This window comes from Pseudorca crassidens, chromosome 8, assembly GCF_039906515.1.
Source record: "Pseudorca crassidens isolate mPseCra1 chromosome 8, mPseCra1.hap1, whole genome shotgun sequence".
NCBI lineage: Eukaryota > Metazoa > Chordata > Mammalia > Artiodactyla > Delphinidae > Pseudorca > Pseudorca crassidens.
Genome location: NC_090303.1, coordinates 105827447 through 105847805, shown reverse-complemented (window position 1 = coordinate 105847805; position 20359 = coordinate 105827447). Strand labels below are relative to the sequence as shown.

Here is a 20359-nt window from a genome sequence, read left to right as displayed (position 1 = left end):
CCATACATTTGTCCTCTCCGTGCGCGTCTCATCAAACCTGTCAGGAATCTGGGATGAAGGACGGGCAGCCCGAGCCCACCTCCTGCCCATCCCCAGCTATATCGGGCCCCTTGTTCATTCAACAAACGTTTCTTGAACTCTGACGATGCCCAGGGCAGGGCCCTGGTATGCAGAGTGAGTGGACATGGGCCCCGCCCTTCAGGAGGGCACACAGGCAGGGGTGGCCGTGAACAGGTGTTTAGAGCGGGATGGGTTATCTACTGCTGCCCAGAGAAAGAGGCCAAGGAGACGCACCAGGTAGGCTGGCCTGAGAGGAGGGTGCGTCCCAGGTGGGGTGGGTGGGAGCTCTGTGGAGGAAGGGGCGGAGGGGAGCAGGGGCGAGGTCAGCGCCGAGAGCTCCAGGCCCAGGGCCGCCCTCCCGGCACCACCGGCAGACAGCCTGGGAACGCCCGCCTCCTGCCCGTGGGCCGGGCCTACCCGCGTGCACAGCGCATGTGTGCGCACAATCAGAGACAACACCCTTAGGTCATCAAGTCTGGGGCCCCACCCGTCTGGGCAGCCTGATTCACGTGAGGCGGCACGCCGGGAGCCTGAAGGGTGAGCGGCTGCCTGGTGAGGTCGGGGGGTGGACCTCCTCCTGCGACCACTGTGGGAACAACTGCCATGCACGTGTCCAGGCTCAGCTCCACGGGGCCTCACAACAGGCCCGCGGGGGGCCCGCACCTGCCCGGTGGTGGCTGGGCCCGTGGCTCCCACCCTGGGTGTGGTCCTGCCGCAGGGGCTGGTGGCAGCTCGCAGGCCTCCACCGGTAGGGGCGGCCCTCCAGGGTGGGCATCCCTGTCGTTACCTGGGCTTTGTACCAGTTAGTGCCCCATGGAGCACTTCCAAGGGCGGCCTGGCAGCCCCCAGCCCCAGAGCCGCTCCCCGTCCCTGGCCCTGGCTGGCCTCCAGCTCAGCCCCAGCGCCCCACCCCGTCCAACCCAGCCCCTCTGCGGCCCCAGCGCTCCCGGGGGACCCTGAGAGACCCAGGGGCCCAGGCTTTCCTCCCGGGAGGCTGGAGAGAGCATCTCGAAGGTGGAGTCTGAGCTCTCAGGGACGGCGCTGGGCGGGGCATCTCTGCTGGTGGGGCGTCCCATGTCGCAGGCACGCAGCTCATCACAGGTGAGGACAAGGCGGCTGAGAGGATTAAGCGGTGCGGATAGTGGGGACAGCATGGGTGGGGCTATCCGGCGGGCTGGCTCCAAGCCCAGGCTCCTTCCTGAGGAGTGCACGGAAGGCAAACCCTCACACACGGACCGTCAGGACCCCTCTGCGCCCCCAGCAGAGACCGTTCAAGGACGAGGGCCCTGCTTCCTGGCCTGGGTCCCTTCTCGGACAGGGTGTTGACCGGCCCCCTGGGCTCCGTCCCGCAGCCTTGACTCTCCGGGAAGAAGAGGCTGTGATCCGCTGGGCTGACCTGGGGTCACAGGTCAGAGGATCTGATTCCTCAGCAAATCTGGGGAGACAGGGGAGGATCCCTCAGAATGAAGGATGTGAACAACTCACACCAGCAGAAGTGATGACCCGCGCAGGGAAGAAGTTGCCAGAACAGTGGCATGGCGGCCCCGGGCAGGAGGCGGGGCTGCGGGGACAGCCCTCGGGCTCTGCGTGCTGAGACACCCGGCGCCTGGCAGCCGTTACCCCACACTCGCTTTGTAATGACTCAAGCCCCACGTCTGTGCTCCGGTTTGTAACAAGACGTTCTTATTCTTTTTTTTTTTTAATTTATTTTTTTTCGTTCTTTTTCTTAAGGAGAGCTTTTACTGGGGGTCAGCGATAGTGGTGGGCATGTAGGCAGGTGACCCGGTCATGGGGAGCAGAACATGAGTGGGCGGGCTCGGGGGCCGGTCCGTCAGCTCGGGCGTGCACGCAGTCCCCTCTAGCCACCACGCGCCCACCACCAGGGCTCCGACGGCACAGCCACTCGGGGCGTCTGGGCACACACGTTGGCTGGCGCAGAGGCTCCGTGGTGAGGGAGCAAAGTCCAGGTCTCTGCGGTGGGCCCGCTCCTCCGCCTTGGTCCCCAGCCCTCCCTGCAGATCCCAGCACTTTCCACTCGGGGCCTCTGGCCTCTGGGCCCCTCCTGCAGCCTGTCTTCCCCCCCCAACTCTGCAGGCCCCCCAGTCCGCTCCCTGCCCAGCGCATCTTGGAGGGGCAGCAAAGGGGTGACTTCCCAGGTCACGTTTCCACATCCCCCTGCTCTTTCCTTCTGCCCAGGTCTCCCCTGTACAGATTTATCCTGCACACGGCGTCATTCAGGAGGCCAGGGCCCTTCGCTGCGGGGACCAGAGGCTCCCGGCGTCCCTCGGAAGGGATGGGAAGAGCAGCTCACAGCTGGATCCGTAGCACTGCCTCGGGTGTAGACACAGGTGTGCGCAAATGTGAATTCACCTCACCCTTGTTGGGAAGGCTGGGGTGACATCCGAGGAGGCTGACATCCGAGGAGGCTTTGCCAGCCCGGGGGCATCAGGGCGCCGGTCAGAGGTGGGAAGAGGGTCATTCACGGGAAGGTGGCTCTGAGACCTCTCGGCCACCCTGACCCTGGCACAGGGTGAACCTGGCCGGCGGTGAAGCCTGCCTGGGTGACCCGGAGCCGTCTCGAGGGCGGCGTCCAGTTCCCACGTGAGTCCTCGGGACAGTGGAGTGTGCACCGTGGCGTGGGTGCCGGGGGTGGAGGGGACGACCCCCACCCAGCTGGCAGCCCCCAGTGCTATTTGGAGGTGACTCAGGGGCCTGCCCTCTCCCCATGCGCAGCCCCGCCCTTCCAGGGCTGTGCTCACCTGCCTTCTGTATGCGGGCCTCTCACTGTTGTGGCCTCTCCCGTTGCGGAGCACAGGCTCCGGATGCGCAGGCTCAGCGGCCATGGCTCACGGGCCCAGCCGCTCCGCGGCATGTGGGATCTTCCCGGACCGGGGCACGAACCCGTGTCCCCTGCGTCGGCAGGCGGACTCTGAACCACTGCGCCACCAGGGAAGCCCTCACCTTCCTTCTTGTCTCCAGCCTCTAAGGCTCTGGCCCTTTGCCCCCAGGGCGGGGTTGGGGCAGAGGGCAGAGGACAGAGGGCAGAGGGCAGAGTCCACCCTGTCCCGAATGCTCTGTCCCAACCTCTGACCCTGGGCTCTTTTAGCATCTGGACCTTGGGCGGATGACTTCTGCCCTCCGCTGCCCACCTCTGCCGAGCTGGGGCCCTCCTAGTCAGGCCAGCTTCCTTGCCCCCGGACCCCACTGTGACCCAAAGGAGGACTTGGAAGACGCCACGCGGCCCGGAGAGGCTGGCAGTGGGGTTGGTCATCCTGGCTGCCACCCCACCCACCTGCGCATCCCGTGCTGACTTGTGGACACACTGCGCTCCCCCTGCTTTGGCTGCCAGAGAAAACACAGGACTCGGGGAGGTGGACCGTCCCGGCAAACGATCCGGGGCCCACCTGGGCTCCGGGATGCTACTCACTGTCAGCCTGAAATTCCCTTCGCGCTGGTCTGGGGCGGCTGTGACCTCCCCGTGTGGCTGGTTCCCGGGGCCCCGGCCGAGGGTCCGAGAAGCCGCGTTCTTCTCCACCCTCCTTTGGGCCACCTGCGCCGTCCTGTGGGGAGAGGTGTTTGCACAGACGGCAGATCACTTAATACGGCCGATGGTTTTGCTGGAGATGTGAGTAACTGAAACTAAGACTTCAGTTACTTGACAGAGGAAATGTGTCCCACAGACCCCACAGCCCGGCCGGTGCCCCCTGTTCATAAAAACTGAATGTCGATGGCGCCCACGAGCCGGCGACCTCGGAGGAGGGTATCGGCTGGCAGGATGAGACCTGAGATCGAGTGTCTCTGCCGTGAAACGTTTAGGCACGCGGCCACCCGTGCATCAGAGGGGCCGGGCCGCCTCCACTGCTCTGGGCTGCGGGGCGTCCCAGCCTGGGAGGCGGGTCACAGCGGCCATGCCTTCCACCCACCTCTTGTCGGGCTTCCCTTCCCCCACTGGTTGTGACAACCAAGAATGTCCCCAGACGGTGCCAGATGTCTCCTGGGGGCACCGCAGAGCCTCTGGCCTAGCGGCATACAGGCCAGCGGGCGGCGGGGGACGACACACCCCGCTCCGTGCCTGAGACGGCAGAGACCCCGCTGCACACGTGTCTGGGGAGGCCACTTTCGCTGGGCCTGGGGTGTTCCCTCCAAGGCCAGACCGAGCCACGCTGTCCTTGGCGGTGGGACCCTTCCGCGGGCCAGCCGGGAGCCCCCAGGAGTAGCCCAGCGGAAATGCCGTCTTTGGGGCCTAAACACCAAAGGAAGCACAGCCCGGCGGCCAGCCTGGTTCCAACTCCAGGTTCCAACTGCAGGGGATGCGGGTTCGATCCCTGGTCGAGGAACAAAGATCCCACACGCCTCGCGGTGCGGCCCCAAAAAATATGTATCAGGGCTGCCTGTGGTGGGCTGCATGGCGGCCCCAGAAGGCATCATGTCCCTCATGCCAGAACCTGTGAATGTTACTTCATATGGTAAAGTGGTGTCCCTCAGGGAACTGCCTACCCGTCCAGGGCAGGGCCAGCCATGAGCAGCGTGGGCCTGTCCTCAGGTCTGGGAGGGGAGGTGGGTGAGGAGGCCAGGTCCTATCCTCTGGCCTGTCTCCTGTCTGGCCTGTCCCCTGGCCTGTCCCGTCTGTCCCCTGTCCTGTCTTGTCTGTCCCCTGGCCTGTCCCCTGGCCTGTCCCCATCTGTCCCATCTGTCCTCTGGTCTGTCCCCTGTCTGTCCCCTGGCCTGTCCCGTCTGTCCCCTGGCCTGTCCCATCTGTCCTCTGGCCTGTCCCCTGGCCTGTCCCATCTGTCACCTGGCCTGTCCCCTGGCCTGTCCTGTCTGTCCTCTGGCCTGTCCCCTGGCCTGTCCCATCTGTCCTCTGGACTGTCCTCTGGCCTGTCCCCTGGCCTGTCCCATCTGTCCCCTGTCTGTCCCCGTCGGTCCTCTGCACACCCACACTGGGCTGAGACTTCCCTCCCTTCAGGGATCTCCTCCCTCCTGCTGCCATTCCCAGGCTCTGGGGCTCGGGCCCCCCAGGACAGAGTTCAGGGAGTGTCTCCATCTGCATCACCCGCAGGGGGCTCGGGTGGCCCGGGGCGGCTGTGCTGGGCACAGAAGTGGGTAGTGGCATCTGGTCAGTGGTCCCATGTGCCAGGACTGAGGCCTGGGAAGGGGTTCGTCCAGCTCCACCGCCCAACCCCCGCCACCAGGCTGGCTCCGCAGGGGCAGGTGTGTGCATACATGTGTCCACGCTCTGCGTGTGACTGTGTATGAGTGTGCGCATGTACATACGTTTGGGCGCTGTGTGTTTGGGCCCGTGTGTGCTGTGTGCAGCCACAGCGGCCCCTGCTGGCCACATGGGGAATGGCGGCGTGTGACCCAGGTCTGGCGACCCGGGGGGGCTGGCGGTCCCAGGGAAAGGTGGGCTGGGTCTCTGTGCCGATGGTTTGGGGGGCCCCGGAACTGGGACAGGGGCCGAGATAGCGGGCGCCGGCCCCAGGCTCCCCCTTGCCTCACCAGGTCCCACAGAAGCAATGCCAACTGCACGTTCTGGGGGTCCGGGCTCATCCCGCAGAGCACGGCACTTAGCGCGGGGAACCGTCCCCAGCGCCTGACCCTGGGGTCTCCTCCTTCCCCCCACGGTCAGCAGCCCTGCCTGGGGTGACAGCGTTCCTCTGGACCTGAGCCCGGGTTTTCGGATGCACCCAGTCCCAGCTCCGTCCAGAACTGCCCCATACTTGTGGGCTCCCTTTTTGTTCCGAAGCCCTTGTTTTCTGTGAGGCCGAGAAGCTGGGAACACAGGTGCAGGTAGAGATACCTCCCGAAGCTCAAGAACTGTGATGCTTCCACTTCTAAGCCCTAAATCCTGAGCGTGAGCTGCGGGCAGTGGTCCCTCACGATGCCCAGCGCCTCTCCTTCCTGACCCTGGCGTTTGTGCTTCTCGTCTCGCTGCCTCCCCTTCCCGGTGAAGCCGCGGGCACGCTGGGGGCTGGCAGGCCTGGCCCTACCCTCCGGGGCCTTAGCTGGGCTGTTCTCCGGGCCGTGGCAAGGCCACCCTCGGCCTTCCTTTAGGTCCAGCGAGTGCTGCCCCAGCCTGGGCTGGGCTCCCACCCGCTTCCCAAGTGGTGTCCGTGGGCAGCTAGGAGTGGTGGTCCCCTCAGTCGTGGGCATGACCGAGTAGGGTTCCAGCAGTCCGTCGTGAGATGTGACCCACCCCTCTGGCCATGGGTAATGAGCTGGGGTTGGACATCTCACCTGAGACAGGCCAAAGGCAGTCCTCCCCGAGGCTCGGCGGACCAGGGACGCAGAGGTCATCACTCCCTCCTGGGCCCTGAGGGTCCGCTGGGAACCGGCCCTCCATCCCCACATCCCACACAAGCCGCCTTCCTGCTCCAGTGTCGGGAGCTGTTTCTCTGCCTCCATCAGAGTCGCCTCCAGGTGTCCCCCGACCCGCGGGGAAGGAACGGTGGGCGTTGTCACGAGAGACGCCCCCCAGGGGAGAGCCCTTTGTGAATCCTGGGCGCCCCGGTCTGGGTGGTGATGCTGACCTGCCACAAGTGCCACCCGGTCCTCGTTTTCTCCGCCCAGACGCCGCGGGGCTCCCGACACAACACGGCCCCAAGTCTTCCCACCGAGACAGCCGAACCCCCGGGCCACCCCTGGAGGGGCCCCGTCCAGCGGTCCCCGTTTCCCGGAGCGCTTCCCCTCCCAGCCCGGCAGTTGAAACCCCACAGCCTCCTCAGAAGCCTGACCTGGCTTCTTGGCCAGAAGCCCCTCCCGCCCCCATGTCCCGGTGTGTGCAAGCCCCCCGGGCTGGGCTGTGTCCCCCCGAGGGTCTGTCCAGTTCCAGGAGCGCAGGGAGGTGCGTACCGTCCCGCCAGCAGCCTGAAAACAGGGCGGGAGTATTTACATCCCGACTGAAACCGGCAGACCCTTCCCCTCCCTGCCGGCTGCGACCCAGCCCCAGACCCCCCCGAGAGAGAGCAGGTTCTCCATGCCGCCTGTGGAGTCCAGGCTGGGGTCCCCGGAGGGCCCTGGGTGTGGACGGCGGGTGTGCAGACCACGTGTGCCCAGGAGGCGGCTCATGGACCATCCTGGCTGACGAGCCTTCATGCCCGGGCCTGGGTGCCCCTTTCTGCGGGCCGGCCTGGGCCACTTCTGCACCCGCAGGCGGCGCATGTCAGGGGAGCTATGGGGGTGCTGTGTGCCCACGTGACCGACCCGCCGAAATCCTGGCCGCTGGACTCCAGTGAGCTTCCCCGGGCAGCCCTGCTTGTGCTGTGCGGCCCCCGGGCGGGGACCCCAGAGGCTGGCGCTGGGCCTCTGGTCCCACTGTGCGCCTCTCCCCCCTCCCCGAAACCCTAACCCTAACCCTTCCCCGCGGTGAGCCTGGCCTCCTGAGGGTTCCGGGGGGGTCAGGCCTGCCTGGGGTGCCGTGGGCCGAGGGTGGGCATGGCTGTGGGGAAGGGAAGGTGCCTGTGAGGTCTGTCCTGGAGGTGGGATCTGAGATGCTCGCCCGTCAGGAAAGCCATCCATCTGGTCTGTTAAGATGACAGCAATTATTTACCCAGACGGCCTGGGCCTCTTCTTCAGGTGACCGCACTCCAGGATGAACGACTTTTCATTTGTTTGACCCTTTAAAAAGTAAAATATAAATTCCTCAACATATTGATTTCACAGATGTTTCTTCTCTCATTCCCAGCCTCCCTCCCACCGCCTTCTCTCCTTAGAGAGAGCTGCGTCCACCCACGCCAGGCGTGGCGCTAAGTGCTGGGGCCGGCTGGGCACGGCCACCCGCTGTCCTGATGGAGCCGCTGGCTGGTGGGATCACCCAGAGAAACAGGGCGACTCACGGCCAGGTCAGGCGGGGCCCACCTGTCACGGTGTTAGTCGCACAGACCTGTTGTTGGGCCGCAGCTGCCCCCGGGGACCCCACCCGCTGGAGCCTGTGCGCCGTCACGCACCGGAAGGGCAGGAAAGCCGCCCTGGCTGGACTGGTGGGGCTGGATAGCGCGGGGCAGCAGGCTCATTACCACGTGGGCAAAGGGTTCTGGTCCGGCCCGGAGGCTCAGAATCTGAACATCTGTACAGACATTAACTTAACATTCGCCCTGCTTAGCCAAAGCTAACTGCGCAGGAAAACCCATCCATGTGACAGATAATGAGCGAGCACCCACTGTGCGCTAGGCTTTACTTTAGGAGCTTGGTAATGGAACTCACGTTCTAGGGGGCGGGGAGAAAAAACATCAATGAGTGAAATCCATGCTGGATCAGACAGAGTTAGTGCCATGGAGAGAGGTGTAAGTCAGGGAGCAGACAAGTCACCACTTTTAACACGGTGGGAAGGGAAAGTGACACTGGGCAAAGGGGCACCAGAAGGAAGCGAGGGGGCAGGTCAGCTGAGCGTCTGTGGGTAGAGCCTTCCCAGGGGAGGAGTGTGTGCAAAGGCCCCGAGGCCGGGGAGGAAATCAAGGCGGCCAGTGGAGCCCGTTAGCAGGAGGGCGCGCGCTGGGTGCCGAATCCTCAGAGCTCCCGCTCTTCCTGAGCTGGAGACCCTGGCAAGTTCTGCCAGAGGAGTGGCAGGGGCTGACGTGGGGCCAGGGACTTCCTTTGGCTCTGAGTTAAGAAGAGACCAAAGGTTAGTGAGGTCGGGGGTGGGAGACACTTGGAGGCCACCCCGCAGATCCAGGCAACCCCGAGGTGATGGCTTGGGACGTGCAGGTGGCCGAGAAAGTGGCCAGGAGTTGTCAGCCTTGGCCGTGTCCTCAGGAGGGCTGGCAGGGGTGCAGCGTGGGGTGCAGAGGTGGATGGGGGGTGCAGGGCAGTTCCTGCTGCAGCCACAAGCCCGTGGGCCGCACTCAGCTCCTGGAAGACGAGTCCCAGGGGCAGAGGCGCCTGGGTGCCTGCGGCTGCAGGTAGAGCCCGGCCCTGCGCACCCTGCAGGGGGCCGAGACACTTCAGCTGGGGGCAAGGCTCTGCCCCAGCGGCAGAGGGTCAGGACTTCCCAGCAGAGGGATCGGTTCCCGGGGCTGGAATGCTGTGTGGCTCCGCCTGGCAAGTTCTTTGCCTCTGACTGGAGGTTTGGAGGTTACCTAATTGTTTTCCAATAATTACCTGGGAAGGGTTGCCTGGGACGCTTTCAAGACACAGACTTATGAGCCCAGCACCATAGGGAAAGGAACATCTTCAGGCAGCTTTGGGGAACATGGACGTGGCGTGGCCTCCTCATCTCACGGAGGGTCATCAGGACACCTACTCCAGGCCATGTGGCCACGGTGGAGCCTGAATGAGGCGGCCCCAACTTCCCACGAGCAGGCCCACCTTCCACGCTGCTCCGGTTTTCAGACGGCGTGGTAGCCTCTGCCTCTTAGAAATACACGTGTAGTGGGGGGACGGTCGACCCCCTGGTTATGTTCACGGCCCAGTCCCTAGAACCACGAGTTGACTTTACTTGAAAGGAGGTCTCTGCAGATGTAACTCAGCTGAGGGCCTGGAGGTGAGGTCATTGTGGGTTATGCGGGCTGATGCCAGTAGACAAACGTCCTCATAGGAGAAACACAGAGGGAGGTGGGACGCCGACAGAGGCGGTGGCGTGTCCAGGACGGCAGGGCTGGGAGCACGGGGCCGGGAGGGGCAGGGCGCGGGTGCCGCCCCACCCCGGGGCCTCTGACGCTCGATTTCAGACTTACGGCCTCCAGAGCCGCGAGAGCCACAGGCAGCTAACGACGTCACACAACGTGAATGCCTTTAGCCAGGCCCTGCCCCGGCTCGGGCTCTCACAGGTCCCTGCGGTTCCTGGTTCCTCGGCCAGACGGCCCTGGCCAGCACCTCGTGCTGCATCGGAGCCGAAGCTGCTGTAGGACGTCCCCAGCTGGCGCGCCGTCCTGATGCCGCCATCCTGAGCCAGGCCCGGCCCCTGCACTGAGCGCCGTGCTTGGACCGCCCGCCCGACCTCGCATGCCCTCCGCAGGCGAAGTCCTCCCTGTGGCTCTGGCCTCTGGGGGAGGCTCGGCAGGCCCAGGAGGCCAGGGTGGGCGCCGGTCCCCGAACTGCAGCGCAGGGGAAGGTGAGCAGATCCTCAGCTCACCACGTTTCCAAGGCGAAGAAGGCACCTCGGGAACGACACAGCGAGTCATCAGCCTGCACACACAAGCCGACGGCCGTGCAGCAGGCGATGGAGGAGGGGCCCAGCCGCAGAGGCGCGTGACAGGCACCAGGCACAACTACCCTTCACAGCGAGAGTGGGGGAGGGGACAGGAGCGCGCTGAAGGGTGACTTTTCTGCCCATCTCCGCAGAGGAAAAAGGAATGACATGGCCTACGGGCAACAATGTTACGATCATTCTAAAAATTATTTGTTAGTTTATTTTTTGGCTGCCTCAGGTCTTAGTCGCGGCGCGCGGGATCCTCGTTGTGGTGTGTGCGCTGGCGTCTCTCTAGTTGCGGCGCACAGGCTCAGCAGTTGTGGCGCGCAGGCTTAGTTGATCCGTGGCGTGTGGGATCTTAGTTTTCCCCACCAGGGATCGAACCGGTGTCCCCTGCATTGCATGACGGATTCTTAACCCCTGGACCGCCGGGGAAGTCCCGACGATGTTATTATTAAGGCACGAATGTCAAAATGTGACATTTGCAACCTGTGACATCAAACCACCTGAGTTAAAATAAGGTTCTAGTGGGTTTATAATATGTTGACATCAAAAGCTTGTTCACAACTCTCATCAAACAGGTATAACATCCCTGTGAAGCCAAAGTACAGGTTCCACCACTCTCCGAAAACAGAGCATCCGAGGAAACCCTTCCTGAGCCGAAAAGGCATGCGGCCAAGAAGCAGTTACCTGAGGACCCGTCCTGCTCGTGGACGCACAAAGTCAATCGAGAGGAAGCACAGGTGCTCACCGATACGGTTCACAGTTGTAGCAGCTTGACGCTGAGATGCTGAGTGTGCTTCCGGGAAGGAGCTTGGTGGGCCGCTCTCACTGCTGGGGTGGGCGCTGCCTCTGTAGCGCTCGCTGCAAAACACGCTGAGCTGAATGAGATTTTCCCTTTTCACCTTTTTTTTTTTTTGGTAAAAGTGCCAATCCTCTCCAAATTTCTTTTGGCTAGCAAAACCAGGTACTGAAGTGAGTCCTTCTTAATGGGGGAGACCTGCATCTAGATTATCCCCATTTCACAGATGTGTAAGCTGAGGCACGAAGTACTCAGGCTAAGAACTCACAGTTTCCTGGAAGCAGAGACCTCTGGGTGGTCCGGGATGCTCTGAGGCCACAGGAGCCCCCGCTGGACCTTGCCTCCATCCTCTCAGCTCTCGCCCAACTTCCCACCTGGACCTGCTGGTCACCCGGCCTCCGGTCGTCCACTCCAGCCACCACTGTGGTGTCACGAAGAAGCCTTTGGAAGCCAAGGTCGGGCTCAGTGACACCCTTTGTTTGGGGAGTGGGGGTGATGCCCCTAAAACAAATCCCAGGAGAGATCTGCTGACCTGTGTGGCGCAGACGTGGCTGTTACTTGGGGCACAGATTACTAAGCTATTATACGTAACACTTTCAGACCGGGAGCAGACGAGTTTGCAAGAGGCGACTGTAGGAATTCAGCTAAATATTAGTGTGGCTATAGCTCATTTAGGCTAGCTCAAATAAAATTTCTATTTTATTTGCATTAATGTGCACCTCTAGCTGTTTACCTTTCTTAAATATCAAATTACTTTCTTTCTTAAATATTAAATTACTTCCACCTCTGCACTCCGCTCTTCAGGAAGCTTGCTCCTGGCAGAGCCCGGCCTGGGCTCCAAGCCCACGAGCATCACAGGTCTGTGCGGGTCACACTGTGATCAGCACGACTGTCTGCCTCTGACTAACAAGACCGCAGGCCTGGTCCGCCCGGGGCCACCTCACTGGGCCCCCGCGGTACCCAGGGCCGAGCCACGCAGATGCACACCTGCCCCCGCCCCCAAGAGCCACGGAACCAACACATCGCCAGTATCAGAGTGGCACCAGGGCGGCGTGAGCACCGCGGTGTGATACCACTGCCCTAATCAGCTTTCCTGGGACACCAGGCAGAAGTCTGTTCGCAGACACAGCCTGTGAGAAATGTCTGCAGCCTCTCCCATGGTGTGAGCACAAAACTACCAGCGCCAAGCAGAGCAGAACAGAACCAGGAACGGCAAACGAGACGATGGAGAAAGGAGAACCTTCCTGAAGTACAGTTTCCTCAGTGATGAGAACTGGCAAGGTGAGGGTCACTCCTGGAGGGCCTGGCTCTCACCAGAGCACGTGCGGGAAGGGCTGTTACAGGCCAACCTTCTCGAAGCCTCGCTCAGCGCATTTCAGACGGCAGGCGTTACTGCCTAGTACACCTCCTCCGAAGCACAGGTGGCTGTACCCTGTATGAACCGATGACATTTAAACAAGCCTGATAAAACTAATGTTCAGAAGCTGTGGTTTCACTAGGGCAGAATAGAACTAATTACAATGATCTGGGGTACGACTCCAACATGGACTTGGGAAAAAATTTAATGCAAATATTTAGCCACTGGAACACACAAATAAATATGCTCAGAATAGCTGAGGAAAGCAACCCGAGTAAGAGTAACTGCCCAGCTCTCTTCAGCCCCAGGTATTCCATCTCCAAAATACTGATGATAAAATATACACATCAACTAGTAAGAAGCTACAGAACATTCAACACAAAACGACCTAAAATAAAAATAAAACCAAGGACAAACCCTACTTATTTTATTTCTGTATATCAAGACTACAAACAGCATTTAAACACTTAATTTATTCTTCAAATTAAGAAATTATACATTTTGTTTCGATGACGGTCACGGTCTTGAAAGTGTCATTCAGTTCTCCCACATTTAGAAGTATATTGCTAATTCTGGCCAGTTCAACACGACAGCTCAGAGCTCCAGTGGCAGCGAAACACCAGCCGTGGGAGAGAAGTCGCGCACGGTCCAGAGTCCTCCGCGGCCCCAGCATCTGTGTCCACAGGTGATGCTCTGAAACGCTCTCCGCTTTTGGAGACTTGTGGAGACTGAAACCACCCAGGTCCTGATAAAGTGCCGAATCCCGAGAGAATCACCCAGGCCCCAGGCGCCTGGGCCGCCCGCCCCTCCTACACAGCAGCACCGATGGGGGGGCAGAGGGTGCGGGAGCGCGGCATCCCCGCACATCCAGGAGGACCGGCCCGCGGAGCCCGGGCCGCAGTGCAAAGGCACAGGACCACTTTGGTTCAAGTGACTTGAGACGGCGCTGCAGGGTCTCCTCTCCCCGAGCCCTCGTGGGTCACACACGCCGCAGGGACTGGACCGGGACCCCCTCCCCTGAAAGCTCTCCAGGCACAAGGTGGAGACAGAAATGGAAACAGAAGGAAGTTCCCGCCTCACACACACCCCCACACAGTAACGTCCGAACCATCAAGATGCAGGTCAGCGGCAGGCCGGAAACAAGCATGCTAGTCCCGTTTTGGGGAAATGGCTTAAAAAACACAAATAAAATATTACCGTTGTTATCTACTTTCCAAACCTAACCACTCTGGGAAAAGGCAGCGGGGGGGGGGGGGGGGGAGCCTTTAGTTTTACCAATTAGGCCTGTAAACAATTCAACCACACAAGAAGCAGTGGCCCCCAGAGCGAGCCTCTCCGCCCTCAGGCCTGTCTCTCTGCAGACCCGGAGCTGGGCCGAGCCACAAGCAGCGCCTCTGCCAGGAGCCCAGGCCGCGCTCGGTTCCACCAGCAAAGCCAAAGCTTCATCTTTGGTTAATTTCACTGAGTTGCCACCAGTCTTAAAACTGTGCTCTTCTTGGCAAAATTACTAAGTTAGCCACGTGGCACATAACATTTGTTATTTTAAGTTATTTGAAAAGCAACGCCCATCTAAATACGAGAGCACAACTTAATAAATCATTTAAAAATGCAGGAAGAGGGGTGGCGGGGGAGGGACCCAGGAGAGCCTGGGCGCCCTGCTGGCCGGAGGTGCCGCGCAGAGGCCCTGGCCTTCGCCGTCAAGGGTGGGCCGCGGCCGCGCCGGTTCAGCTCAGCTCAGCTCGAAGCCCGCGGCGCACTCGATGGCGTAGAGCAGCTTGCTCCGCAGCAGTGCCTCGTCCTGGAACTCGGGGAGCTTCAGCAGGTTCATGCAGGTGCTGGCCGTGGGCAGCCGCTCCAGGTCAGAGCCCCCGTTGTGAATGCAGAACGCGGGGTACAGCTCCTGGAAGACAGCGGGTGTGCAGGAGAAGGTTAACAAGCACGGCCTGAAATGAGCTTTCCAGACTCGTACGCAAAAGCTGCCGCCCCTAGTCACCTTTCCCCAAAAGGACACTCGCTCTTGCACTGCGCTCAAGACTCAGCTCTAAATTTCTACCAAATCCTGTACCCTGGGCTCCACGCATAAAAAGGGATAAAGAATAGCATTAATTCGTGGGAGACATAGCCTTGTCAGTGAGCAGGGTCTCTAAAGCTTTTATTTTTTTAGTCTTTTAAAAATGTGTTTAAAATTCAGAAAGGTACAAGGGTGAAGAGCTGAAGATATAAACCTCTGCTTATACCAAACCACAGGAAGGGCAGAAGCCCGTCTTCTCCAAATGAACCACACCGTGTGGATCAGGCTCAGGGGCCACGTGGATGCAGCAACAGTGAACGTAAAACAATTTCAATCCAGGAGAGAAAAAGGCAATCTCTAAATATCGAAAGCAAAATGAAACAAATAAACCTATTTATTGGTGGCTTAATCACACAGAGAGGAATATTTCCAGTGTTTTAGAATTGCAAAGAAATCTCACAACGGTTTTGTCACAGCAAATTATTGGTATTGTTCTAAAACCACTGTAGTATGATGTATAACTGTTATATAAGTATTTTTTATGGCTATTAATTTTTAATTAATTAATTAATTTTTGGGGCTGTGTTGGGTCTTTGTTGCTGTGCGTGGGCTTTCTCTAGTTGCGGTGAGCGGGGGCTACTCTTCGTTGCGGTGCGCGGGCTTCTCATTGCGGTGGCTTCTCTTGTGGAGCACGGGCTCTAGGTGCGTGGGCTTCAGTAGTTGTGGCACGTGGGCTTCAGTAGTTGTGGCACGTGGGCTTCAGCAGTTGTGGCATGCGGCTCCAGTAGCTGTGGCTTGCGGGCTCTAGAGCGCAGGCTCAGTAGTTGTGGCGCACGGGCTTAGCTGCTCCGTGGCATGTGGGATCTTCCCGGACCAGGGCTCAAACCCGTGTCCCCTGCACTGGCAGGCAGATTCTTAACTACTGTGCCACTGGGAAGCCCCACTGTTATGTAAGTATTAGAGACAACTATAACTTAGAGCAGGGCCCTAGAACTTATCAGAGGAAGCAAATGAACTAACAGGAGCCACGGTTTTCATAGGCAGAGAGACCCCAATATAAAAATCAAAGGGGTAGAAACCTTATACGCCTAAATTGCAATTTGAAATAGCAGTTTGAACTTGTGATGAATTTTTCTCTTGGGGACAAAAGAACGCCCATTTCCTAGCTCTGTCCACTGAAAAGGCCTGGACACAATGACCACCTGTGACAATGAACAGATCAAGTGCCTGGGTTTTGGTCTCTACCAACCTATTCTTGAAGAAAGGAAACAGGGCTTCTTGGGAAAACATCCGATTCCAGACGTGGGCCAGGAAATGTACGTGACAAGTGTTACTATCTTCTCATACCAGAAAGCAAGAAAGCGACGCAAAGCTACCTGGGATCCTGGAGCCCACCTGGAGGCCCTCGCCCGCCCACGGATGGGGCACTATCAAAGAGCGACTGCAATGGACTGAAACACATCAACTGTGAAAAGTTCATAATGATAAGAAAGGAACCAAAATGTACTTCAGAAGATGCCAGTTATCCCCCTCAATGTTCTGATAACTTGTAAATGAGGAATAATCAAGAGTTCCTTGATTGTTGTATCCTGGCTGTACAAACAGTCCTCAGGGTAACCAAAGAGCTGATGAGAAAATATAAAGTTTTTCGTAATAGAGAAATCAGCTAAGAAAGGAAGAAACGATACAACTGGAAGATGGCTGCTTTCAAGCACAGCAAAGAATGGATCTAGGCGGCGACCGCAGCTCTGTGACCGCTCAGCCCCTCAGACGCCCAGATGCAGAAAGCCAGGACGCTGGAAACAGACGGAGCCGCGCTGCAGAGACGACTCACGACCACGGGGTCTGATGCTGGAGCCAGAGGACGTGAGCATCACGACAGCGTCTGTGCAGCCTTACTGCCAAAGGGAACATTCACATCTAGAATCCGGTGAAGCCTCTAGCGACCAGTTTACAAGACACGCAAAGAAGCAACCCAGCTCCCCCACTGACTGGACCACAGGCAGAGTTGAGGAGGGCGGGGCCTGCAGGCCAGAAAAGGCTAGAGAGACGCCCAGGCAGACGCAGCGTCTGGACTGCGGCTTGTCCGCAGCACCAGCACGGATGGCGTCGGGCATCCGCTGTCATTTTTTAGACATAATAATGACGTTCTGGCTATTTTTTCCAGCTATAGTGTAAAAATGCCCCCAGCTGCCCAGTTCCCACCCCATGAGCAGCAATGCTGTGGGTGTCTTGAGGACCTTCCACAGAGACAAGAGTGTTTTCTCCCTCCTCCACCTAACAAGCATAAGGCGCTAGCACATTATAGACGCCGTCTGCACCTCGACGGTTTTCCATCTGATAATGCGTCTCTGTGGCCTTCCCACAGCAAGCTGGTCTCCCCAGCTTCTCTGTAGCTGCACGGGGCCCAGTGGAAAAGTTTCCACTTTTTCCAAACAATGATGCAATAAGTAACCATGTCCTCAAGTCATTTTACATTGGGCAAAAGTATCTGCAGGCTGAACTCCTAGACACTGTTCCAGACCGAACACGCCAGGTCCTTTGATGGCTACAGATAACCAGTGACTCTCTCTGTGATACATGAACATCATTAGATACAAGATGTGATGTATACATTCCCTTCCAGCAGGAGCACAATGCAGTGGGGACTGTCTTTACCCAGACAGCCTCAGTCTGCTAGCTCTTGGGCCTGTGTGCTCTCGCCTTTCCACTGCTGCACGGTTTCAGAAGCCTGGCTAGTTAAACTTCTCTGCCAAATGTACGCAGAAAACGGTGACAGAAGAGCAAAACGGCAGCCCAGCTGGTGCCTGGGGAGGAGTGAGAACCAGGACCGTGGGCCTGGTCGGCGCCCGTTACACTAGCACGCTCCCTCCTTAAAGCTGTGACAGGAGCGCAAACGCTTCAAATGCCACTGCGGAGGCGAGTCTATTCAGTGGTCTCTGCGGACACTGGCTCCAAATCCTCCTCTTGTGGGTGTAACCTGGTAACTCTGTGGGGACAGCCTGGCAGGAAGCAGCAGGAACTCACACACATTCACATCCTTCACCACGGCCTCTACTTCTAGGAGCGGATCCTAGTAATCAGAGATGCAGACGATTTAGGCACAAGGATGCTGACGGCACTATTAGGAAGGAACAGTTGTAAACAACTAATAAAAAAAAAAAGTACGTAAATTGTAGACTCACATGATGGGACATTATGAAGTTTATTAAAAATATTTCAAAGACTATTTAATATGTGGATGATCCTGATGTAATGTTGAGTGAAAAAAGCAGCCTGTAAAACTGAACACGATACAGCTTAAGTTATATTTTAAAATCATATCTATCTGCATAAACACATGCCCATATGTATATATATATAGATAGATAGATACAAACACACATTCACATACAAACACGATAATGGTTAGAATGGGAGTAATTATAGGTATTTTTTTTCTTCTTTATAAACCACAACTTCCAATTTTCTATAATGAAAACATTAATTTTGTTACAAGGAAAAAAAAGAATAGCATAAAAAATAATTACCTACTAACCACTGTAGAGGAAAAGAAAGAACAAAACAGGAGTGCAGCTCCTGCCCTGACTGGGACCCCGAGCACGTGGCACATCAGCCCACAACAGGTGCCCAAACGGCCGAAACTGCATTTCAACTGGATCTTGTTTCATCTACATGTTGAATTTAGCACATAGTTTATGACGTGGGCAAAACCGAGCAGCGAGAGCACAGCCACGAACTGCTGACTCCAGAGACTTACATGCTTCTTATCATCAGTCTTCACGTGGTTCTCTACTGGCAAACAAAAACTTCATTTACACAATCCCTGTGGGGGCTTCCCTGGTGGCGCAGTGGTTAAGAATCCATCTGCCAATGCAGGGGACATGGGTTCGAGCCCTGGTCTGGGAAGATCCCACATGCCGCAGAGCAACTAAGCCCATGAGCCACAACTACTGAGCCTGCGCTCCACAGCCCGTGAGCCACAACTACTGAAGCCCGCGAGCCACAACTGGAGGAAACCGGCTAGTAAACAGTGTGCAGCCTCGGACTGGACTGCAGACCAGGGAAGTCGAAGTCCACGGAGGACTGCGGGACGGCTGGGCCGCTGCAGGTGCTCTGGACACCGAGGGGCAGGTAGAAACAGGAGGGCTGAACCCCCTCCTTGAGTGGACTCAGGGGGTCTGGGCGAGGCCGGAGAACGTTTTAACTCCAACAAGGTCTCAGGTGGTGCTGAAGCTGCTGGTCTCAGGACCACACTCTGAAGCACAGGCTCAGAGAAGCTCAGTACATCACTGTGCATTCCTTACTTTTGATCACTTAACTGTGTCTGTGTAAGAGAGCATTGAGGTGGTAGGAAAAATGTGTAAGAAACATGATGTCTTCAACTTTTACTCCAAAATGATTCAGAAAGAAATATATGTATATCATAGAGAGAATGATAAAACAAATGTGGCAAAATGTTAACGATGGGTCAAAGTGGGTTAATAAGTTCTTTGTTCAATTCTTGCAACTTTTCTATACATTTTAAATAATTTCAAAGTAAAAGTTGAAGAAAAGAACAAGCAATACATAACTCAGTGTCCAATGCAAGGTTACTGGAAAGGGAATGCCAATCCATTAGGTTCCACAAGCAGACGCAATATACAATGCTACCTAACTTGCTATTATTTTATGTTATATATACACCACTGTGTGCCTCTTTAAACTATTAAATATAGCTTTATTTCTTTTACTATTAATAAGAAAAACATAAATTGTCCCATGACCAATTTTATTTTATCTTTTTTTTTTTAAAGGTTTTTTTGATGCGGACCATTTTTTAAAGTCTTTATTGAATTTGTTACAACATTGCTTGTTTTACGCTTTGGTTTTTTGGCCGCGAGGCATGTGGGATCTTAGCTCCCCAACCAGGGATCAAGCTTTTTTTTTTTTTTTTGGCGGCGTTGGGTCTTCATTGCTGCGCATGGGCTTTCTCTAGTTGCGGCAAGCAGGGGCTACTCTTCGTGGCGGTGCGCGGGCTTCTCACTGCGGTGGCTTCTCACGTTGCAGCGCACGGGCTCTAGGCTCACGGGTTTGGCTGCTATGCGGCACGTGGGATCTTCCTGGACCAGGGCTCGAACCTGTGTCCCCTGCATTGGCAGACGGATTCTAAAACCACTGCACCACCAGGGAAGCCCTATTTTATCTTTTTTATAAATTTATTATTTTTGGCTGCGTTGGGTCTTTGTTGCTGCGCGTGGCCTTTCTTTAGTTGTGGCGAGCAGGGGCTACTCTTCACTGCGGTGCGTGGGCTTCTCATTGTGGGGGCTTCTCTTGTTGCTGAGCACGGGCTCTAGGCACACAGGCTCAGTAGCTGTGGCTCGCGGGCTCTAGAGCGCAGGCTCAGTAGTTGTGGCGCACGGTCTTAGTTGCTCCGCGGCATGTGGGATCTTCCCGGACCAGGGCTCAAACCCATATCCCCTGCACTGGCAGGCGGATTCTTAACCACTACGCCACCAGGGAAGCCCCCCATGACCAATTTTAATTGCTAAAAATATTAAGCCAGTTTATAGGAGATCAACATGAATTACCAGAAACGACACAGTAAGGCCAGGTAACATGAAATAAGTAACAGTGAGCAACTAGGAAAAAATATACTACTGCTCATGCATCATTCTTCCCAAACACCCGCCGTCAACATTCGTAGCCTGTGTTCTTCAGTTCGGAAGTGAAACCAGCCTGAGCTGCACAGACGCGTGGTACTAATCAGTCACGTCACCGTGCGCCCGCCCGGCTGCAGCAGCTCTTCGCTTTTAACCCCCAACACACTGACAACCCTCACAGCAATAGGTCGACGCTGTGAACGCAGGGGAAAAACCCCAAATAAAACCAGCACCAGGATACACAGATAATAACCAATCCTTCAGTGATGGAGCTGAAATACTCAGTCAATGAGGCTAAGAACAGTACCGAACTAATAACCCGGGTGTTGCGACACACCCTCAGCGCTATTCTCGGAAGACG

At 57.4% G+C, this 20359-nt stretch overlaps 1 protein-coding gene and 1 long non-coding RNA gene across 6 annotated transcripts in view; one reads left to right on the top strand and one right to left on the bottom strand.

Annotated features, from left to right (window-relative positions):
• Positions 1-488: 488 nt before the first annotated feature.
• On the top strand, positions 489-4720 carry LOC137229518 (uncharacterized). 3 transcript variants are annotated; one of them, XR_010945737.1, is made up of 4 exons: positions 489-597; positions 1413-1725; positions 2272-2408; positions 3167-4720. It is a non-coding gene; the product is annotated as an uncharacterized lncRNA (long non-coding RNA). The 3 variants fall into 3 exon arrangements; XR_010945736.1 differs by having other exon boundaries at positions 2272-4720; XR_010945738.1 differs by lacking the exon at positions 489-597 and adding an exon at positions 631-1161 and having other exon boundaries at positions 2272-4720.
• Positions 4721-12739: 8019 nt separating this feature from the next.
• UBE3C (ubiquitin protein ligase E3C) overlaps positions 12740-20359 on the bottom strand; it is a 118558-nt gene continuing 110938 nt past the window's right edge. For all 3 annotated transcript variants that reach the window (XM_067747589.1, XM_067747590.1, XM_067747591.1), the window contains one exon: positions 12740-14245. In XM_067747589.1, the coding sequence (XP_067603690.1) occupies positions 14075-14245 (171 nt within the window). In that variant the 3' untranslated portion in view covers positions 12740-14074. The remainder of the gene's footprint in view (positions 14246-20359) is intronic.